This window comes from Coloeus monedula (genome assembly GCF_965178545.1).
Source record: "Coloeus monedula genome assembly, chromosome: 7".
NCBI classification, from domain to species: domain Eukaryota; kingdom Metazoa; phylum Chordata; class Aves; order Passeriformes; family Corvidae; genus Coloeus; species Coloeus monedula.
This window is the reverse complement of record NC_138787.1, coordinates 32,185,889-32,208,998: the sequence shown is the minus strand read 5'-3', so window position 1 is coordinate 32,208,998 and position 23,110 is coordinate 32,185,889. Positions and strand designations below refer to the sequence as shown.

Sequence of the window (23,110 nt, the reverse complement as noted above, 5' to 3'; positions counted from 1 at the left end):
GCTCTTTGGTTTATACTTTTGCCCTAGGACAGTCTTGGTGTCCTTGGAGAGCAGGCCCAGAGAGGCTTTGTTATGTCTACCTAGCATGAGAGAGCAGAAATTAACAGGCTACAAGAAACTTCAAAATCACACACCAAGCAGTACAGAATTTGAAAAATATAAAGGTTAAAACCTAAGGCATCAACCAGACTAACTTCTGAAACAGAACAAGTAAATAAAGGCCATATAATATCTTTGGTGCTTTCAGGGGGATTCAGTCACATGAAAATATTGGCATTAGCATGGTCTTGAGTCAAAGAACATTGTTAAATGGAATTTACACCCTGTACTCATGATGCTTTGCAAACCTGGCCTTATAGTCTTCAGTTCTGATGCCACAAATATTTACACTCACAAGAAGTTTCTGGGACAATCGAGTTTTGCTCAAAATGCAAAATCCCACATTTGAAACACAGTTCAGCTATCTACATATCTGTGTGAAAAGTGCTGTTCCATTTGGAGCACTGCCTTTACCACACCAATGCACTTAACATTTCTTTTTATTCCAGGATGCCATGTTGTTGAGATATGCTCTGAGAAATTCTGCTGGACAAACATTGTCCCATGAAGCCTTTCAGTTCTGTAACTGCTTCACTGCAAGGCTCTCCAGGCACAAAGAAGAGTGGCACCTCATCCCATTGACTGCACTATGAATTACACTTCATTCCTTTACAAACCTCTCTCCTCCCCCTCTGAAATGGAAACTGTTCAATTTCTGCTGGAGAGAGAAGAAAAACCTGGATTAAAAAGCCATCAAAGTGGTGATTTGTCTTTTTCCCCGTCTACTGAGAACTGTCCCAGAGATGTTCTCCTAAAGTCAGATGAAACTGAATAATATATTTTAATATCACTGAAGGCTAAGTTTGACCTTTAAATATTAGTATTTAAATATTAATGAAATAGCAGGAGAAAGCAGACTGACAGGTGTAATACAAGTCAGACAAAATAGCACCGTAAAATTATATCATGCATTGAAATTCTCATTAGAGATAATGAGAAATGCACCTGTAATCCGTGATCTGAAAATGTGCCCCAGAAAATCCTAGTAGAATAAATGATCGAAAAAAATTGCTTAAAGTAATTATTCTTATTTTATAACTTTGGGGGAAATTCTTTAAGAGAGGAATAGTCAGAAACCTGTAGTTATCCATGTAAGTGGACTTTTTCTTTAAATTGGACCCTACTGAATTTGTTTCCTGAAATATTTTACTCAAGGGTCTATTTCCATTCCAATATCATAGGAAAATCTTAATTATTATACAGTTCTTCACATTAGTTCACTAGACTGTTCTTTATTAATCAAAGTGTATCTCTCAAACACACCCTGAGTACTGCTTATGCCACTAAAGATGTCTGAGAATAGCAGAAAATTACATGCTGAAATTATAAACATTTTCCCATTAAGTGCAATATAACAAGAGGGAGGCAGAATTTTGAAGTAGGATCAGTCCTTCATTCTGCACCTTCACTGTTACATAAAAAGGCAAAATCAGAGAAGTCAGGTAGAGACACTGGGAGCTTTCAAATCTTTCACACTTAAAATCATGTGAGTAGATCTACTAGATTATTTTGAGTATGAAACTCAAAGAATCTGTCTTAAAATCAATGAAAACACACAATAATAATGAAGGAAAGATTAACTGCTGTCTCACAGGTCTATGTTTCTGCTAAAGCTGTGCTGTTTAATGGACAGATAATAGGTTGTTGGAAATTATGTAATTAAAAATTATTTACAAGTAGTTTGTTTATTCTTCTTAAAGATAATTAACTACCTAGAAGGTGTAAAGTTGCAGAAGGTGTAAATGTGTAGAAATGCTCTGTGGAGATGAGGTTTAACTGCTGGAAGAAGTAAATAGTCTGCACTAAAGTCAGTCTGGCCAGGGAATTCAATTTGATATATCTCCCAGTGTCTCTCAGCATCACCTCCTGTGCCAGACTTATTCAGTGCTTTATCTTCTGTCAGTACAAAAAAGTGAGTAACAGTAGTTCTTTGGCTCAACACAAATGTCTTTACTTTTGCAGATAAATTCTTATCCCAAGTAATCAGACTCTGGAGAAAGCCTCATAGTGACCAACAAACAGCTGTGCAACATCAGCCAGAGTTAGAGTACTGCAAGATCATGTGGGTGGAATACAACTGAAAACTGTGTTTTCAAAGGGCATGTCTATTCTGAGGAGGCCAAGATTTGTGTGTGTCCTAAGTCTGGATTGCCAAAACATATCCCTGAGAGGCCAAGGGCTTAGCAGAAGGACACAGGAAAGCCCTGCAGACCCTGTCTCTGACAGCATCCAGGATGCCCTACATGCCCTGGACCTGGGTTAAGGATTTATAGTTATCATGGATAAGCAAGCATAATGGTTACTGAACGGTATCCAAAGGGTATGAGCAACACTCTAGGGCAGTACAGCATTTCAATTCAACCAGGTAATGCTCATAACCTACAAACCCAGATACATCCAAAATGATTTCCCAAACTGCATGGAAGGAGTGTTCAGAACCTCTTCACTCTGTACTCCCAACAGTCGATGAAGAGAGACAGACACCACTGTGGAGCTCCTTGAAGTGAAGGCTTTAATGCTCTGATACTGTCCATGGTTAGATGGCAGGAATGAGACCAAGAATGACTTATTTCAATCATGCAAGATGTCTGTGCCAGAGGTAGAAGCTCCACTTGTATTTTCTGAGCCCCAGTCCCATAGCTGACATGAAAATAATATGGTTATATTATTAATGTTGTTTCTTTACACCTATCAATTTACATGAGACTGTTTTAAGGTGTCAGAGAATGGGGGAGTGTAGAAACTAGGCTGTATACCATGACTTTTTTCTTTGATTCATTCATATCCTCCAATAAGGCTCTGTAATTCTGATACCTGATGTACTGTTGCATACTTGGTACATGATCTGTGTTTTACCACTATGAAAGTAAAGACAGAACCTCTCTCTTTGAATGACTCGATGATTTAATAATTCTTAATAAGACATTATGCTTTTAAACATTTCTGGCAAATGATTAAGCTAAATGTTTGGCATGGCTTTTAGAGGCCTGTTGCATGATGCTGCTTAGCAACGGAAATGTCACATACACAGCTAAGGTAAACTCTTTCTGATATTTTGTGACACAGATAAAATAACAAACTTTGGTAAACACACTCAGTGTTATTCATACATCAGGAGTTTTGCCACACCAAAGAGTTTTACACTTGCAGTGTGTCCAAACTTTCAGTATTCCAAACCTGTACCCATACACTCCTTACCATGTACACAATTCTCACCTGCAGAATCCTGGCAGCTCCAGACATTTGCATTTTAGATGTGAACAGCTCATCTTCCTGCATGCCAAGTTAAAAATAGGGCTCTTCTGGGAGAACCAGTCATCTGCAGGATGTCTACAGGCATGAATGCTCAGGAAAACAGTGCCAAGACATTGAGTTACGTGCACCAAAGTGAGCATGGCAAGCTTCAGAAGAGAGGTTAAGGACCTTTACACAAAAATATGACCTGGAGGTCTGTTATCACTTACTTGAAAAACCAAAACCTTTCCCTTACAATACTGACAAATATGAGGAGTAAGAATATAGCTGGACATTTGGAGCAACATACTGTTTTCCCTCTGCTTGGTTCTGCAACAGGCTCAGATAGCAATTAGAATACTTAATAAACTTCTATATCTACTCATTTAACACTGTCTAAAAGAACGTATTCATTTTATTATTGTTAATATTTCTATTAGTCAGTTATATGTTGTTTAAGAGAATTTGAACTATTTTTAAAGTGCAAAGCAAGAATTTGCCCCAGTGAAAGACAAAGTGTTGGTCCAAACAATGTATGAGCCTGATGTGGTTATGAATAACACATTCTCTTGGACTTCACACACTCGCCACTCCCATGCATTTTACTGCAGTTTAAAGGAAGCAGCGGTAATGCTGAGAGGCAGCTTTGGGAGTCCAAAGGCCGTGATGACTGGGGAGATACAAGATTATTAGCTTGTTAGAATTAAATCTGTCACAGGTTCTAGTAAATAATTGAAGGCAGATCATGGTTTTCCTAAGCTCTGTTTGAGTTTCACTGTGTCAATAAGGACAAAGACTTAATTTAAGCCACATTTGTGCCCTCCTGTGCCAATTTCTGGTGCTTACTCTACAGAAAATCATATAGAAAGGTAAGAAGTTTCTGTTCATGCTTGAAGCCAACAGCTCAAATAAACCTGGTATCTAATACTGCCATGCACCAATTTTTTCCTCAGTAAGAATAGACAAACACACACCAGGACAGTGTTATCCCACTGGGTTATAAACAGATATGACAGTGCCTTTTGTCACATTACACAACAGAGGTCAAAAGCACCACAGCCCCTTAAAACCATCTTGATCCCCTGAGGAAGCACTGAGCTGACCAAGAATGTTGACACATAAATTGAAGGACAAGTTAACAGAGAGACAGAGTAGGTTATACAGTCTCTGGATCACTACGGTTTTGCTGATTAAACATGCATGAATGAACTGAGTTCTGTTTCTAAGTTAGTTTTCTGTGAAATGGCCTGCCTTTAAATCAGGCTACTCATTGGCTTCTCCTGTGTGTTACCAGGGAACAGGGAACTGTAATGCAGGTATGTTGAAACAGCCAGGTAAGAAAACCACACTAAGGCCAAGAGCTCCCCTGGATTTATATGCCAGTTCAAGATCTGACAAATGAAAGAAAGCCTCTGGAAGACACCAAAGCATGCAATGGTTTTCTGTGCCAATAAGACAAGAAATGAAGCCCTTCCTTCACCTCATTTTAAATTTTTTGCCTATCCTGGGGCACAAGAACAGAAATTGTGGTCACCAACAGATTGAACTGTGATCCATTAAGAAAGACTGCCATCTCCTGGTTACTTCAACAAGTCTTCCTTGGGAAAAAAGAGTCCGTTTAGTTAAAGCTTACGGTTGATCATAAAGTCATGCTTGCTCTGAACCTTTAAGGGAAAATGTCACAGTTAATAAAGGACAGGCAAGTGAAAGCTGGAAAGGCTAATGCATTATGACTGCACGATATAGGTTAAGCCAACGTGTGCAATAATTATAACTATCACAGCTTGACACAGTTTATAAAGGCCTGAGCCGTAAAAGCTCAGGGCCCAATAATACAAGCTACTGAGCATTCTCTTCTGGAGTGCTGACTCTCCAAGCTTTTGCTGACTTTCAATCAGGAAAAGCAATATTACATAATGGTTGATAAGAATCAACTATACTCTTTCTCAGGCATATTAAATCTCCTTTAAATGGCAATCTGAAAGGGTCTTAGGAGTAAAAGTGGCTTACACCAAGTTTAAGGACATGCAGAATTTTGTAGAGCAGAAGAGTAGCGTAAAACTATGGATTTAGGAGCATAATAATATTGGGCAAGGGAGGGGTGAGCCACTCCAAGGAAAATGTGAGAATGAACTCTTTTGATATTTTCTTGAAGGTGTTTAAGAATGGGCTAAAATGACAGTCAGCTGGAGGTATCACAGAGTATTTGACAAGCTCTCTGTTCCCTATTTAGTTTTCTCCTCTGTCCAGGTTGATGAGAATTTGTTCCCACAAGAAGTATACTTTGCAATAAAATAGTATTTTACTATCACTTGTATATTTAAATTTTGGTGGTTAAGAGTAATACACTTTTGTTTAATCAATATTACAATAGTGCCCAGAGCTCCCTGATATACACAGGTCTTCTCTGTCCAATACAGACTCTGTCTCTATAGGTCCCATGCAAACACATTTCTTAAAATAGTTCTTTCTTCAAGGCCTTGCAATCTAAACACAAACAGGCAGCGGGAGTGAAGAAGTATGGCTATCCTCATCTTACTGATGAAGATATTCCCACTGTGTGGATACCATAAACAAAATGAGAACGACCTCTTAAGGTAATAGGAGCACCTACAACTCAACAAGACATTGAGGTCTGTCCTCACAAGTCCCACACTTTGGGTGTCTTCAAGGAAACAAACATTTAAAGCATAATATCACTTTGAACATAGGCAAGCTGTCTGCATTACTGAATTCAGAGGCCTGAGCTCAAGGAGCTAAATTGTAATCAGAAGAATGCTGATACCATTGTTTAATCAATTATTTGTTTAATTTAAGATTTTAAACCCCTTCCTCCTCAAAATAAGAATTTTGTATTGTTCAGAGTAAAGTTAAATGGAATTTCTAATTGTTACACAAAGAAAATATTACTCTTCAGCACAAAAAGGTTTACACATTTTAGGAAGACTAACAATTCAGGTCATGACGTTATCTGAGAGTTTTTTACAATACTTACCATTCCATTCTTCTATAAGCTTTTAGACTTCCAGGTAAATGTACAAAAATTAATGAGGAGCTTCTACTGAAGAAAACTCAGAAAAATATAGCACTGAGTTCTCCATCATCTTTTTCACTAACAGTGTAAGAAACATAGGGCTACTAATCAAGAAAATAAAATCTGATTCCAAATTTGACAACCTACTTTAAAACAATAATTAAAAAACTGATAAATGGCATGACAGAATTTTCTTATAAATACTCAGCATGGTGGAGAAAATTTTGCAGTGAAACAGTGTTCCAGGATAGGTAAATGAAGGAACACATGTGATGGACAACTGAAACAAACAAAAAAAAAAAAGGTAACCTCAATCCTTCATTCTCTTTCCTCTCCAACTAAAGGCATTTGTGTGTTGCAGCTCTCTCACAGCGAGGGTGACATCTTGTGTTCATTCCAGCCACAAACTACCGTTAATCAGCCTCCATCCAGCTGCCATGCACCCAGAATATCCCTCCCCTTCAAACTTTATCTTCAAAAGATTTGCAAAGAATTTTAGCTGACCCTGTATATGAGACCCTTACTGTCTCAGATTTCATAATCTGAGCTGAATCATGACTTTATATTGTTTGAACAGAGCTATTTTAAATGAAGATCTGTAAATGATAAAGCAGTATAAAAGACACACTCCTTCTGAATGGGACACAGTAATATATTTACTGGGATTCTTCAAATTAATGAGAACACTGTAAAAGGAATGCCTTTTATGCCTGAGAAAACTGTTATTTTAAGGATTATGAACCTGTCAGTCTGTAAGTTATAAACCAGTTGCTACACCTGCAGTTTGATTAATCTACTAATAAACCACTTGATCCCACTTGTAGTCTTTGCAGCATCTTGAGAAACCTTCACTAAGATTTTTAAAAACAGGAAAACATCAAAAATTGGATCTTTGTATATAAAAAAAGAATATTGTGAATTTACATGCTGTCTTAATAAAAGTGGCTGTATCTTACTGTCATGTGCCAAACAGGCTATTTATCAACACCTCCTAGGGTTTGTGGAACAGAGGAAGCAAACAACTGTAAAAAGCCTCCTAAAATAGAACAGAAAATGTTTGATTATTATTTCATCTGATTCAGAAAAGCAGCTTTTGAGGACCCCAAAAATATGTTGCAAGTTTAAGTTGCGAATGTCAGAAACAAACTGTAAATAAAAATAAAATAAAATAAAATAAAATAAAATAAAATAAAATAAAATAAAATAAAATAAAATAAAATAAATAGAATCTAAACTCTTCAGCTGTGTGCCATGCATAATTTTACACTACAGTTATCCTCATGGTACCCTCCTGCCTGACAGGGGTACATTACAAACTGTGCACTGCTTTTGCGTTATGAATTTTTTGTTCTCTCATTGCCTCTGTGAAGAGAAAAATGTATACGGCACCTGAAGATTTTTTGTTTGCAGTGTGTAGGTGTTAAATATAGAATTACCTCTTACTGCAAGGAAGAACTATAGCATTTCATACAGGGTGGCATTTCCTGGACTTTGGTCCTCTGTGTGTCAGAGAAGACCATGCACTAGAACACTTGCAATGGTTTCAGTTCCAGTTGTAAAATATGGGCTGAATGAGAAATTTCCTAAAAAAGTCACAGATGTGACTTGAACCCAGCTCTATTGCCATGTCCAAAAGGTGTGGTGGTGTCAGTTATAATTGAGACAAGACTTCCATATGGCACAAAGGAAATGTTATCTGAAAGCAGTATTAAACAAAACCCCTAAAAAGATGTGATTATGATGGCCTACCTTGCTTTTTCCAAACATGGATACCTTACTCTCCATGTCCACCACAGTCTAAATTCCCTCTCAGATTCAGTGCTATTCAGTGATACCCTACAAAGACATGATTTGTACCAGCAATTTCTAACTCACATTAACACTGACATGTTCTATAAACCAAATCATCTATTCCCTATGTGATATATCTGAATGTATCTGTATCTATGCCATTTATATCAGTTCAGGTTTGGGTAACTTTTCTCTGTCAAAGTCCACATTTCAGAATTATATGTCTCCATTAAATCAGAAAATTGATTATTTCTGCAGATACCTTTGTATCTATCATTTGCATGTGTACACAGATTGGTAAGGTAGGACACATTTGAAAAAAAAACAAAAATCTGATTCTAAACCAAGTCCCTTTGTATTACTGTCTGACAGATAAATTTGCTCTAACATGGAAAATTATAATCTGTTAAAAATGAAAAGACAGCTCTGAACAGTTTTCCAGTTTGTGGCTGCAAGCAATAGAAGCTTTAATTTTCTAGTTCAGAACTTTTAGCTGAATGGTGCAGATGTTCATAAATTACATCAGTGTTGATTTTCTTCGTGTCCAACCTAAGACATCAAGAATGCATTTTTTCAGAAATTCTGATTTCTGAAAATAAAACTTGTCTTCTTTAGTTCAGCTCTGTACCCAAACTCCTGTATTAAAAAATGACTACACACTTTTGCTTCGTGATCTTTTCTAGATGGGATTTTGGTACATTTTGTATAAATTACCACCTTCTACCTGAAATGATACAACTGAAATCAATGACTACTCTGTGTTACATTTTAATCAACACAAGTTAGCTAATGGTAAGTAGGCACAAATATGTTTAATTTGGCTTTGAGGATGAATTAACTCTGGGAGATAAAATACTGACCTTGGCAGCCCATTAAAAACATTCATCTTTACAGACAAATTCAGAGTACCTCATATGAACTTAGTTCTATGAAGGTTTCACTAACACAAAACATTTCCCTACAAACCTTCCTGCAAGATCACGTGCAGGAAATTTGAGGAATTTTTACAACAACTCAATAACCATTTGAGATAATCCTGTTGTTAGTAATGATTGCCTGATAACTCAAGCAATTAGGAATGAATGTGTTGGACAGGAATGACACTTATACAAAGGGAGGATTCATACACTCTCTAAGAAATGCCAAAATTCAGAGAAAAACTATTAACATGAGTTAGTGGTTTAAATACTGTCTAGACAGGTCACAATAACATTATTGTCTTCTTCTTCTTCTTTTTTTTTTTTTTTTTTTTTGGGATGACTTTCCACAACTACAGCTTGAAAAAAACCAAATAGATTCTAGAAGAAGGAAGGTCAAAACCACATATTTTGAAATTTCCAGAGAAGCACATTTTTTTGTTAACCCTAAGTAACATGTTTTACAAGATATTGAGAGAAAGCAATTTTGGAGCCTATGATAATTTGCCACCTAAAAAAATCTGTAACTTCTGAATTCTTCTACAGAGTACCCTTACATCTGTGTACACAGATGCAAGACCATCTTTTGTCTATAAAGTTTTCCTTGTGTGCCATGCTGATTGTAGCCAACAGACACAGCCAATAGATTCTGGTCAGTGGGATCTGACATAACTTTTCAGGACGGTTTATCGATGCGGGCCTTGTGCCACAGTAATGTGATTTCACAAGGACTTGCCAAGTCACCAGAACCCAGCATGGACACTGAGGTGACTTCTTTATAAAGGCTTTTTACTTGACCAGGGTTTCCAGGTCCTGATTCTTGACAGACCTGGGGGTGTGATGACGTGGGTGAAAGCAAAGATAGTGAGATCCTGGCACTACTGGTTAAGATGGGAACATGAAGACCATGCCATGCCCAAAGGACATAAATTTGTCCTCCCTCAGTGTATTAGTGTCAGCTCCCTGCTGTCCAGATTTTTATACATTTTATCTGCACAATGACCATACTTCAGAAAGAAGCACCGCCCAGGTTAAATCTGGATCAAAATAGTAAACCTAGTCATGTCCATATAAATCAGTACAGAGTAGGAAGAGCAAACCCATGTCCACTTAAAAATACATTCTGTAAACACAGTATAAGGTAGCCAGGAAGACAATATTCCCAGAACATAAATTACACTGAGCTGCAGTAAGGAACTTTCACCTGTTTAAAATTAAGCAGGTAAAACTGAGTTTCTCTGGAGTTTGTACCAAAAGCCTTTCTTGCTGAGGAGGGACCAGTTAGTTTCAAATGCAGCTGATGGGAATGGTAATACTCATCCAGCTTAATAAAGCAGTGGCCAGACATGTTATCCAGCTAAAGTCCAGACAGGATCACATGGGTCACAGTCTGAAGCTCTGGCAAGACAAATTTAATTTTCATCCTGGTGATCCAGATGACCTATGCAAGACAATAAGTACAGATGGTGGAAAATTACTTTTGTTTCATCTCTAACATCAGTAGCTTTAAAAAAATAATAATAATTATGTTCAATAAACACTTGGAACTTAATATAGAAATAGTTCTGCAATTTATTCTGTGTTACAGCAAGGCATCGCGGGCTGAATCTCACGCCTAAGAATGCGCTGGCTTCTGGTTCAGGTGGCAAAGCTGCGGCACATCCCTGTGCTGTCTGTGCCCTCTGCTGGTCAGGAAGCAGCCCATGGGGCCGCGTGCCAGCCTTCGGGAATCGCTCTTTGGAAGGACCAGGGAAGTGACTCTTCCCTTGTGCTCGGCACTGGTGATGCCACACCTCGAGCGCTGTGTCCAGCTCTGGGGCGCTCAGACCCAGGACACTGAGGGAGGGGCTCGGGTGAGTGCAGAGTAAGGCAGTGAGGCTGGGGAAGGGACTGGAGCCCGAGTCTGATGAGGAGCAGCTGGGGGAGCTGGCGGTGTTTAGCCTGGAGAAAAGGAGGCTCAGCGGGGACCTTCTACTCTCTACAACTCCCTGACAGGAGGGGGCAGCCGGAGAGGATCGGGCTCTGCTCCCAGGCTACAGTGACAGGACAAGAGCACATAGCCACAAGCTGCGCTAGGGGAGGTTTAGCCTGGAGATCAGGAGAAGTTTCTTCACAGAGGGTGATTAAACACTGGAATGAACTGCCCGGGGAGGTGGTGGTCACCATCCCTGAAGGTATTTAAACAAAGACTGGTCGTGGCACTCAGTGCTGTGGGGTAGTCGACATGGTGATTTCGGTCATAGGTGGGACTCGATGAACTTAGAGCTCTTTTCCAACCTAATTGATTCTGTAAATCTGTCTCTTTGTCCCGTTGAACACTTGTAACCATGGGTGGAGGCAGCACCACCGGGCACAGGGGTGTTATGAGGAGGCTGCGGGTGGTTTGTGTGGGACACGCCGAGCCCCTCCTCTCAGGGAAACCCGGGGCGTGTTCCAGCTCCGCGGCCGAGACCGGCCCCGGGCCCCGCGCGGCGCTGCCTCCGCCGTGCCCCCAGAGGGCGCTGCCGGGCGCCCGTGAGGCCCCGCGGGCGGCGCTTCCGGCGGCTCCCGGACGCGGCCTCCCCGCGTGTGCCGGGAGCGCGGAGTTCCCGCCGCCGCTGCCGCGATGTCGGTGCCGGCGGCTGCCAGCAACCTGCCCATGCGGCTGCTCCGCAGGAAGATCCACAAGCGCAACCTGAAGCTGCGGCAGCGCAACCTGAAGCTGCAGGCGGCCCAGGGGGCAGGTACGGGCGGGCGGCGCCGCGGAGCCTCTCCCCGGCAGAGCGCTGGCGGAGCTGTCGCTGACTTTGTGTTCTTTCCCCTCTGTCTCTCCGCCCTGCAGTACCCCCGCCCAGCGAGGCGGCCTCCCAGGGACCCCCGGAGGAGGAGGAGGTGGAGGAGGCGGCGGTCCCAGAGGTGGATGCGGCGGTCGAGGAGGGCGCAGAGTCTGCGGAGGCAGCCGGACCCCGCAGCGGGGAAAAGAAGAAAAAGAAGAAGAAAAAGAGGAAAGCGGTGGCCAATGGAGGAGATGGTGCGTGTTGTTAGCAAATACAGCGTGTCTCCCAGGGCTGAGTTAGTCTGGGAGACCCGAAAAGCGCCTCCTTTGGGTTCCCGCCGCGTCGGGGAAACTTTGAAGTGCCATGTGCCGGTCAGGTGTGCGCTTAAAGTCCCTGAGGTCTAAAGCTTTACCTCTTTCATTCCAGCTGTGATATTTGAATTCTTAATTCATACTAGCAGCCAATTTAATTGTTTCACAAGATTCTGCTTTGTAGCATTGATTGGATGTTTTTCTTGTTTATTATTCAAATACCTGCCGTGTGTTTCAGGGTAGAGCTCTGGCAGATGGGTGCTCTCTGTGCCTGGCTGTGCAGCCAATACAGCTTTTTCCAACATGTCCAGCGTTTGGCAACATCAATATGTTACAAAACTGAAGTATACTGGAAAACTACAAAAAAAAATAGCGCTTCACAAATATTGCTAGATTTCCATATATTTTTTACATATATTCTTATAGATACATATACAGACATACATGAGGAATAGAAGCTTCCAAACTGTATTTGATTTTTGTGACACTCATCATGGTTATGCCAGTGAAGAGGTTGCTTTCCTCTCTGAGGATTCAGGTACCTAAAATGCAACATTTTACATATCCTGAGCACAAATGGTGTGGGAAATTTAGTGTCTGTATTGCAGATGGGAAAGAATTTTGTAACTCATTTAAGGACAGTTTATCTTATTTCCACTCAAAATGTCATATGACATACATCAAGCTACATTGTTTCACTACGCGAAGCAGGCTGTGTGGAAGGAACTTGGGGATTTTTTGCTCTGTGCCTCAGAAAATTGCATAGAAACTTTGTCTCTCCTCCAGCCCCCTTCCACCCCATTGAAAATTGTGATCTTTGTACGTGATTTACAGACTAAAGGAAATTCATTCTGTGGAACAATGTTTTATGATAATCATGACCATAATATTTCCATATTATTAACCATAACCATGATATTTCTAACTGACCTGTCTTCTGTAAAATAACACTCCAGATACAGAAGCCAAAAAAGTGAAAACTGAAGAAGATGAATCTGCAGAGGTAGAAGATGGAGATAAGCAGGACTCAGGAGAGAAGGAAGTGGAAGAGGAGGAGGATGAAGTGCCCAGTTTACCACTAGGTGTAACAGGTACCTTGTGTTCTCTTTTTCATGCATGTGCAAAATCCCATGGTCTAACACATTTCTTCCAGAGCAAATTGCAGTTTTCAAATGAGCTTTGCAAGTCAGGTGTTTGAATACATGATGTGACACTGGCAGCTGTACAGTAACCCGGTTACTGTTCTTGGAAATTTGCATTATGTACACACCTGTTGGTCCTAAAATTACTAGTGAAAGTAGTTTTTAAACCTATATACACACATGCTTATCTGTAAAGGAAGAGCAAGCTGGAGATGTAGAACTAGTAAATTTGGCAGAAGAAGCAATACATTAATCTTCATTCTTATTAACTCTATGTAGTTTTCTTATGAACTCATTAATAGAGTATTTTGCCAATGTCTTTGGATTTTATGGTAGCATATGATAAGAAAATGTCCTTTGATTTTTTCATATAGGTCAATTTGAACTGGTTAATCTCAGATGGCAGATGAAATTGAAGAAATAAGTTTAAATATTTTTCATTTTCCCCTTCAGGTGCTTTTGAAGACAATTCTTTTGCTTCCCTGGCTGGTTCTGTCAGTGAGAATACATTGAAAGGCATAAATGACATGGGGTTTACACACATGACCGAAATTCAGCATAAAAGTATTAAGCCACTTCTGGAAGGCAGGTAAGAAATAGGGCTTTTTAATCACTCTAATGACCCCAGATGTTTTGTAAATTTTGCTGGCAAGCTACACACATGAATCATAGAATCGAATCATGGAATTGTTAATGTTGGAAAAGACATCCACAATCCAGCCTTTCACTGACCGATTGTTGTGACCTGCATCTGCCAGCAGGCTCTTAGTACCAGCTCCACTGGTCTTCTCTAAGCCATGTTAGGTTTTTACATTGTCAGCATTGATCAGAGTGGGATTGTTCTTTTCTCTTTATCTATATGGTCAACTAAATGTCTTTTTCTGACATTGCTGCTTGCAGGGATATTTTAGCAGCTGCAAAAACAGGCAGTGGAAAAACACTTGCGTTTCTCATTCCTGCAATAGAGCTCATCTACAAGCTGAAATTTATGCCGAGGAATGGTAAGGCTCTTTGTTTCACAGCTGGATTTTACTGTAGTGCAGCCATTTAGAGGGTTGTATGAGTTGTAACTGACTCCTGTCTGATTGATGTATTTTTAGGAACAGGTGTTATTATTCTTTCTCCTACTCGAGAGCTGGCTATGCAAACCTACGGAGTTCTTAAAGAACTTATGAATCATCATGTTCACACCTATGGTCTAATAATGGGGGGCAGTAACAGATCAGCAGAAGCACAGAAGCTTGGAAATGGAATCAACATTATTGTAGCAACACCAGGAAGATTGCTGGATCATATGCAGGTAGATACAATATTGATGTCTAATCTGGTTATTAAAACATAATAAAACTCTTCCCTGTCTCACTGTGAATTTGTTAATCTTCTAGAACACTCCAGGTTTCATGTACAAGAACTTGCAGTGTTTGGTAATTGATGAGGCAGATCGAATCTTGGAGGTTGGATTTGAAGAAGAAATGAAACAGATCATAAAACTTTTACCAAGTAAGAAAAAAAAAAAAAATCTATCTTTCCTGGAAATCACTTGACTAACATGATGTCTTCTTTCTGACTCAATTATTATAAGAGAAGTCATTAATTTTTATAGTTCTGTAAATGAACTTCGTAGTGGTTGTCTTACTCTGTCCTTTTTTCTGCTACCCAGCATATATTACTTGTTCAGCATAATTTGTCTGAAGAACAGAGTTTTCATACACTCTTTAGAGATACAATTCTGTTCATATAAAATCCTTTTAGTTTAACATCTACATTTTCTCATTCATTTTTCTCTGCCTGTGTGTTTCCTGGAATTCATTATTTCCTAATAAGGCTTAAATATAAGGAAAAAGGTCTTTGACTTGAAGTTCACTCTTTTTTCATACCTCCAAGACCAGTATTTTAAAGAAGTTTAAGTATTTACCTTAAATTTTTCTTTTCCTAATTTTTCATTCAGCTGTTCCTTGTAATTGATGCATTAAACACAATCTCAGAGTTGTTTTTCTTAAACAAAAATATTACAGTATTCACAGAAATTAATTTATAGTTAGAAATACAATGTTGGTCTCTGTTTAAGTCACTGTTGTGTGTCTAAATTGGATTGCAGCTGAGTATTAACATTTTTAGAGAGAGAGAGTACTGTGTTTTGATAGCTGTTAGGATTTTGAGGGTGGGGACAGCTGAAATAAACATGGTGTACACCCCATAATACAACTATAGCCCTTTGTCAGTAGCACTGTGTTTGAATTAGAATTGAAAAAATGCAGAGGACTTGTCCAGGAAGGTTTGCAGTTAGAGATTTTATGGACTCGCTATTTAAATTCTTCTTTAAAACACGAGGCTGTCTTTCCAATGTTTTTGCAGAGCGCAGACAGACGATGCTTTTCTCTGCCACACAAACCAGAAAGGTTGAAGACCTGGCAAAGATCTCTCTGAAGAAAGAGCCACTGTATGTTGGGGTTGATGATAACAAGGAGACAGCAACAGTAGATGGTCTTGAACAGGTAAGACACAAATGTTAGTGGGTGTGTTTTGTGAACACCAAGCCCTGCGTGGTTTTTCCTTGGGATGCTTCAGATGTATTTCACGGTTTAATTATTTGGTGTGGGTTTTTTTCACAAAGTAATCTTTTCCTGATGTAATTGTGTTACCGAAACAGAAGTTTGCTCCTTACTACTTTTATTTAACAATGTTTAAAAATTTTGCAGGGCTATGTAGTGTGTCCATCTGAAAAAAGATTCCTTTTGCTCTTCACATTCCTCAAGAAGAACCGGAAGAAGAAACTGATGGTATTTTTTTCTTCATGTATGTCAGTGAAGTACCACTATGAGTTACTCAACTACATTGATCTGCCTGTTTTGGCCATTCATGTAAGTGTCTTATTCATTGATTTATTTTTAATTAATCTGATAGTACCTGTTAACTCTTACTGACTTTACATTTACCTTGTTTGTTTCAGTCGAGTTTCTAATAAGCAAGACACCCTGCTCACAAAACTGATCATGGTCTTGATTAGTCTGTAGAGAATGGAGATAAAGCAAAGATTATGTAAAAACAACACTTCAGTAATCAGACTTGCTATTTTTTGAACCAGTTGATATTAATTTATGCTCTGTATCTAGCAACATTGCTGTTTTCTTCCAAGGGGTTGCCTTTCACAAGCACTGAAACTCAATATGTGGAGCAAAGCTCTTCTCAGAGAAATCCAAAATCTCTGATCCCTGAAGTGTTTGTTGCTTTTCCTAAGGGCAGGGTGATGTCTGGATTTACTATGCCAATTCTTACCATTTGGACGAATATTGTAAATTTTTTGTCAAAACCACAAAATGCATAGTTTAGAACAAAGAATTGACTGAAAGTCTATCAAACTACTACTAACCACAGTAGTAGTTACAACTAACCACAGATGTCCTTTTCTTTTTTGTTTTGGGGGGACATTTTTTGCTATTCTTCAGTAGAACTGTGACAAGTATCTGTTTTGTTTGGTTGCTTGCTTTTTTAACCTGTGATCTGTCTAACATATTGCTAGACTTGCAAATGTCCTTTTTCCGAACTTGAAACATACATGTTGTCCTCATGAGAGGAATGTTTATTCAATTTTTAATATTTTGGGAGATACAGGGTAACCTCTGAGAGATGCCACTTCATGTAACCCTGTGCCATTTATTTTTTTCTTTGTTTCTTCACTGCAAAATAGTCCTGCTTGGTCTGTACAAGACCACGATTTGGAAAGATGTCTCAAATCATTTTTTTAGTTGCTATGTCATCCCCAGTGTGTTTGTTTCCTTTTAGGGGAAGCAGAAACAGACCAAACGTACTACAACGTTTTTCCAGTTCTGTAATGCCGAGTCTGGAATACTGCTGTGCACTGACGTAGCTGCCAGAGGATTGGATATTCCTGAGGTTGATTGGATTGTCCAGTATGACCCTCCAGATGATCCAAAGGTAAGTTAAGGAAGCAGACAAGAGTCACAGCAAGAAATCAATCTACAAACTGAGTTGCAGAGAAAAGCTGGAACTGCTGCTTGACAGAGGTCAGGATTCAGCCATAGTCAAATCCAGCTGCTGCTTTCTTTCACCTCCTTCACCAGCTCCTAGGAAATGCTGTTCCTAGCCAAGACCTTTGTTGCTTTCTTAAGAATTGCTTTTTAAAATATTGTTTGTGCTGTGAAATTAAAATCTAATCAGCTAAACAACAAAACACTTCGCAAGAGGAGTGTGAGTTTACATATGCATGCCAGAGCTTTTCCAATTGAAATTTGCTTTTTGTTTAAAGATAATATTCTTATTTGAATAAATGTCTACTGTAAACAAGCAAAATTCAAAAAACTCAGACCAAAATCAAGGTTTAAATTTCAGTTACAGCAGAGTAAGATTTTTTTCTTCAGTGAAAGATAAAATACTTCAGTCAGGGGCTCTGTCTCAGCCTGATGTTGCTTTGCACCTTCAGCGCTTGCTTTCCCTCATCCATTGTCAGTGCCAAGGAAAAGTCTTACCAAATGAATGATGCATTACATTATATTGAGGTTCACTTTGGTGTATTTTTTGTTGATTATTGAGACGGCCTGACCTTGTTGCTTGTTACTCTTTCCAAAAGGAATATATCCACCGTGTTGGTAGGACTGCCAGAGGAATAAACGGTAGAGGACACGCTCTGCTCATTTTACGACCAGAAGAATTGGGCTTTCTTCGTTACCTAAAACAAGCCAGGGTAAACTTCTGTCTACATTTTTGTTTTTTTACTGTGCATCTGGTTTTTAAAGGCAAAACCTGGTGGTTTGGTTTGTTTCTTCAAAGCTCAGTTTCAGTTTGTTTAATTCCAGAAGAAACACAGCCTTCTTCTAAAGGTAGTCATTTTAATAGAACTGCACAGAGTTTCTTGGTTGCTCTCCTTATGGACTTGTTTTGTGACTTGTGACTAAAGTGGTTTAACTTCTAAAACAAAAGTGGTAAAAAATGGTGTCATACTGAGTGTCTCTATTACTCTAGCTTAAAGGAAGTGATAATACTGTCATATTGATGTAAAGGCACTTTACAGATACAGCTGTGGTATTAAAAAAAATCTGTTATCTAGCAGGTTGTTTTCTATTTGTCCTTGGTCTTAAACACATTCACTGTATTTACACAGTGTAAGTAATTTTGATACTTCATTTCTTCTTTTGTTTTTAAGGTACCACTAAGTGAATTTGAGTTTTCTTGGTCAAAAATTTCGGACATCCAGTCTCAGGTATGACATGGCTTTATACTTCAAATGCTTTGATTATCTTTATTATAATTTACATGGAGAATGTTACAGTCTATAATGACTGCAGGTCACAAATATGTGTGCTTGTTTAGGAATGCTAGTAAATAGTCCATGTGTATTTTTAATTAGATGGTGTTAATAAAGCTCAGCATCAGCTAAACCTCTTTAGTGCTCCTCTGCTACAAAAATAGCCAAGGAGCACAGAGTTGAGTGGAATAGCATAGATAATTCTGAAGATGTGAATTTCTATTGTTGATTACCTCTGTGAATCATTCTTTTGATAAGAGCTCTGTAAAGTTTCTTTTCAGTAACTGGAATTTAAAATAACAGGTGCAAGAAGCAGTGAAGACAGTCCTTACAGAGAGAGGTTCCTAATTAAGTACAATCAGGAAGAAATGACGTCTAATGTAGCTTATTTTTAGTATGCTGAATTAATGTATGTTAAACATCAAATGAGACACTGGGATCTAATGAGTACTGGGAATTTGGCCCACATCAAATAAAATGTCTCAGTCTACATTGGTGCACCTGCATTTTGGTTTAGAATTAATAGTGCTGCTTTCACAACACATTTTCACCACAATAGATCAGACTGTGCACAGAATTGCATGGAATCCCACAGTTCAGATGTCAGGCTGGAAATTCTCATGCACATGGTTTCATGTCCTTCTTGATTCACTTGTTTGGGACAACCCAGTTTAATATTTCTGTAAATTTTCATGTTGCTGCGACTTTGTACTGTACTGTAATTCAGTTTCAGGTTCTTTTGTCCTTCTCCTTGTTTATAAAAGCATTTTTACACCTGTATGTGCAGATTGATGTCACAGGGCAGTTTTGCTGAAGCAAAGAGTGAATGTCATTGCCACTCACACAGTAAATAATCTTTTAAATATAATTTAGAGCCTTTTAACAATTGTGATTGTTTATGTCTCTTACGGGTTTTTTTCCCCTCACCAGCTGGAAAAACTGATAGAGAAGAACTACTTCCTTCACAAGTCAGCCCAGGAGGCATACAAAGCTTACATCAGAGCTTATGACTCCCACTCTCTGAAGCAGATCTATGATGTCAACAACTTGGATCTTCCCAAAGTCAGCCTTTCGTTTGGTTTTAAAGTTCCTCCGTTTGTTGACCTCAGTATCCTTTTACTGCAGTGTTTCAAAGCTGAATTTCTGCATTATAAATGTTCATTGCTAAATTCCTATGGTACCTCAAATTCTGCTGTTTTGTTACGGGGGTTGGGGTTTTTTGCTATTAATCATAAAAATGAATCATGCTCCAGCAGTACTTTATCAAAGGAAATATAAATATTGCAGACATTATAACTGCAAAATTGCCTACAAAATCTAGTTTAGCACATGTCCATGCTATACAGGCTTTAGTTGCTCTTGGGCAGATTCTGGAATGCACACATATTCCGAAGTATTGTTCTCCTCCATGGAAAATTATTTTCATTGAAATCTGCTTACTTAAGTTTTGTAGTCATGGAATATTGACATAGAGGGGCAAGAGCAGGAAATAGAAGACTTTATCTAAATTACTGTCAAACCTGACAGTGGATGGAATTTGAAGCAGTAGTACTTTGGACCGTTTAATTGGACAGATGGAGGAGTATTTAGAACCACAGGCACAAAGTTCTGGGTTTCTCTGTAATTAGGCAGCTCAGCTTTTTGTGTAACTATTTTTTCTCATGTCAATAACCCTTACTAAACCCAAATGCAATATTTCAAATTACTCCTTTTAAAGTTCTTTAACCAATAAAATTTCAGATGTGAACAGCAACCATGGCAGAAGACTACAGAAAAGAGGTGGAGGTGGGGGGTTTGGCTACCAGAAATCAAAGAACGTCCACAAAGCGAAAATCTTCAAGCACATCAGCAAGAAATCCGACAATCGGCAGTTTTCTCGTTAATTATGGTCACTGAAATGCCTTGGGGCCTTGGGATAGCCCACCTTGATCAAAACCATCTGGCAGCTGCTGCCAATTTAAACAGCTCCTTTCACATTTTTAGGTCTCTTTAAGGATTTTTTTTTTTTTCTTGGAACATATTTTATTTTTCACTTCAGGAAGACTCTTTGGAACTGAGGCTAAAGGAGAATATGGCCAGCTAATTTTGCCATACTTGTAAGGAAGAAGATCATTTAAATTACCTTAAGTCAATACTACAGAGATTTTTATTAAAGAAAGGGAGAATACTTTTAGGTTTTATAGAAGAATTTGCTTTACATTTACCCTTCTTTCTATGCATACCTCTGAAAATTGTTAGAGTGGACAACATAAGGACATTGTGAGATAAAAAGGTTTTGCTCACATGAATCATTGCAAGGGATTTTAATGCTACAGAACTCTACTCTGGCCATCAAATATGCTGAAGAATATAGGAAGATTCCTTTAGAACTGAACCATGGATGAACAATTAAGGCTGTATGAGCTTGTGATTAATTTCAGCCATGGTATCTGTATAACAAGTACAGTGTCTAAAATAAAAAAAATCTCTTACACCATTATGGGACATGATTAATACTGGTTTAATGTTGTGATATAATGGGAGCACTCTGACAAAAATATTTGGTTTTCCATCACACTGAGTTTAAATCTGAATTTATTCATCTGGTGATGTCTAGTGTATTTGGCAAAGAATTAAGGAAAGCAGATGACATAAACTGAAGCATTCAACCCAGGCAGTGTTTTCTAAGATGCTCCATAACCTTGATGAAGTAAGAAGTTCTGCAATTGTATCTTGTACATTGCAAAAGTGTATTGCTTTTTGGTTTTAATACACCAGATCAGTGATGGGCAAAGTCAAAGATACTGCCACAGGACTGAGGGGGTGGAGAGACTCAATAAAAGAAAAAGTGAAATGGGGTATAAATATACTAGAAGGGTATTTTGAAGGAAGAATGTGAAAGACTGAACTGGAAGAGGGAGGAATACACATCACAGACAGGAAAAAATGTGGAGACTTCAGCACAAGAAGAATACACAGGTTGGGTAAAAGAGCAATTGTATTACATATATTATTTCCATCTCTCTGCCATTGAAGCAGTAGGTAACTGCTCTTATGGGGCTACAGTGGTGGTGGAAAGTGTTTAAAAAGTGTTCATGCATCAGTGAAAGACTAAAATGTCACAGCATCCAGAAATGTGGGCCACATGCAATTACAGTAAAACAGCTTGTAATGTATATTTAAAATGTAACCCAGGAGCAGTTACGAATGCAATTGCATAAGTAATTATTCCAATATAAATTGGAATGTTATTTCTTAGGTCTTCTAAAGTAGCATGTTAGATTTAAAACTGATACATGCATTGAAATATTTAAAAAAAAATCAGTGAACTTTCTTTTCATCCTTGGAGAAACCAGATCGTTCGCAGGGGGGGAGAAATAATGGGACCATTCTGTTGCCAGTGCTTCCACCATTCAGAACTGAGCATTGCCTGGTTTTCCCTCTTTTATGAAATGGCTGACTTTAGACCCTAGTGGGCTTTTCAAGAGTTTTAATGTCACAATAATTTTGTTACTAGAATTTGAATGTCCTGTGCTACTAAGCTTGCAATGAAATAGCAAAATCTCCTCTGAAGGGTAAACAGTGCTAAACATGATGCTTGTCTCATTGAGTTCTAATCTTTGATTCTGGGTTTTCTTATAAATTTATAAATAATAGATGTCAAAGTAATTCTCATGTCTTTATTAACAGCACATCTTAGGAGTTGTCTCTCAGATCTACATCATCATACAGTTTAAGGCTTCTGTTTATACCTGCCAGCTGTGCGGTTACTGTATGGGAATTAAATTTCATTAAAGCAAAAGAAACACTGAGGGACTCATTAGATGAACTGCAAAATTAATTACTTGGAAAGAGAGATAAGCAGAGCTGCAGTAAACCACTGTGAAGATCAGAGTGTGGTTATGGGGGCACAAGCAGTGGCTGCAGTAGTATGGAGTATTTGTTTGGAACAGGAAAAGAGCTGGGATGTGGAGTCCGTGACCACCTTTCTGACCATGTGCTCATGGCCAGGACTGGTTGGGCTTAAAAGTGCATCAAAATTGCTGCCACTTCTCTATATAGGCAAAGGCCTGTCTCACAGAGAGCTGCTTCTGCCTGTCACTGTTTTGGGAACAGCAGGCTAACTGCTTTCCCAGCAGTTTCAATACTCCGGCTCCACCTAATTTTTTCTTTGGAAGAGCTGAGGCACTGTCAGCTTCTAAAGTCTGATACGTGGAAAACTGACAAAACAGGGCTTGGCAAGAGCCTGCACAACTCCTCCCTATGATATTTGGTTTGGTTTCTCTTAATTTCTGAATTTTCTAATAGGAGGAAATCTTTGAAACAATCTTACCTAGGAGATAGACTGGATGGTATTGCTCTAGAGTAATAGTAGCTTACACTGAAGAAAGAAAGTTAATACTGTTACTTAAATGTAGATGTGCAATGGGTGCGCCTTGCCTGTAGTAGCTACCTAGTCAGCTCTAATTTCCTGATTAAGTGGAAGAGAAATTCATGACCTGAGACTAAGTGGGAATTAAAAGCTTCCTGTCTTGTGCAGATGCAATTACCTTTGCTTTGTTTATGAAATCATAAATGACAAAT

The 23,110-nt window shown here is 38.8% G+C and overlaps 1 protein-coding gene across 1 annotated transcript; it reads left to right on the top strand.

Annotated features, from left to right (window-relative positions):
- Positions 1-11,627: 11,627 nt before the first annotated feature.
- On the top strand, positions 11,628-21,023 carry DDX18 (DEAD-box helicase 18). Its single transcript, XM_082285419.1, has 14 exons — positions 11,628-11,798; positions 11,897-12,085; positions 13,099-13,233; positions 13,738-13,873; positions 14,185-14,285; positions 14,385-14,584; positions 14,670-14,784; positions 15,640-15,779; positions 15,984-16,145; positions 17,068-17,220; positions 17,873-17,986; positions 18,446-18,502; positions 19,478-19,655; positions 20,288-21,023. Exons 1-14 carry the CDS (start codon positions 11,681-11,683, stop codon positions 20,428-20,430), a joined length of 1,941 nt encoding a protein of 646 aa, XP_082141545.1. The 5' UTR covers positions 11,628-11,680; the 3' UTR covers positions 20,431-21,023.
- Positions 21,024-23,110: the final 2,087 nt, after the last annotated feature.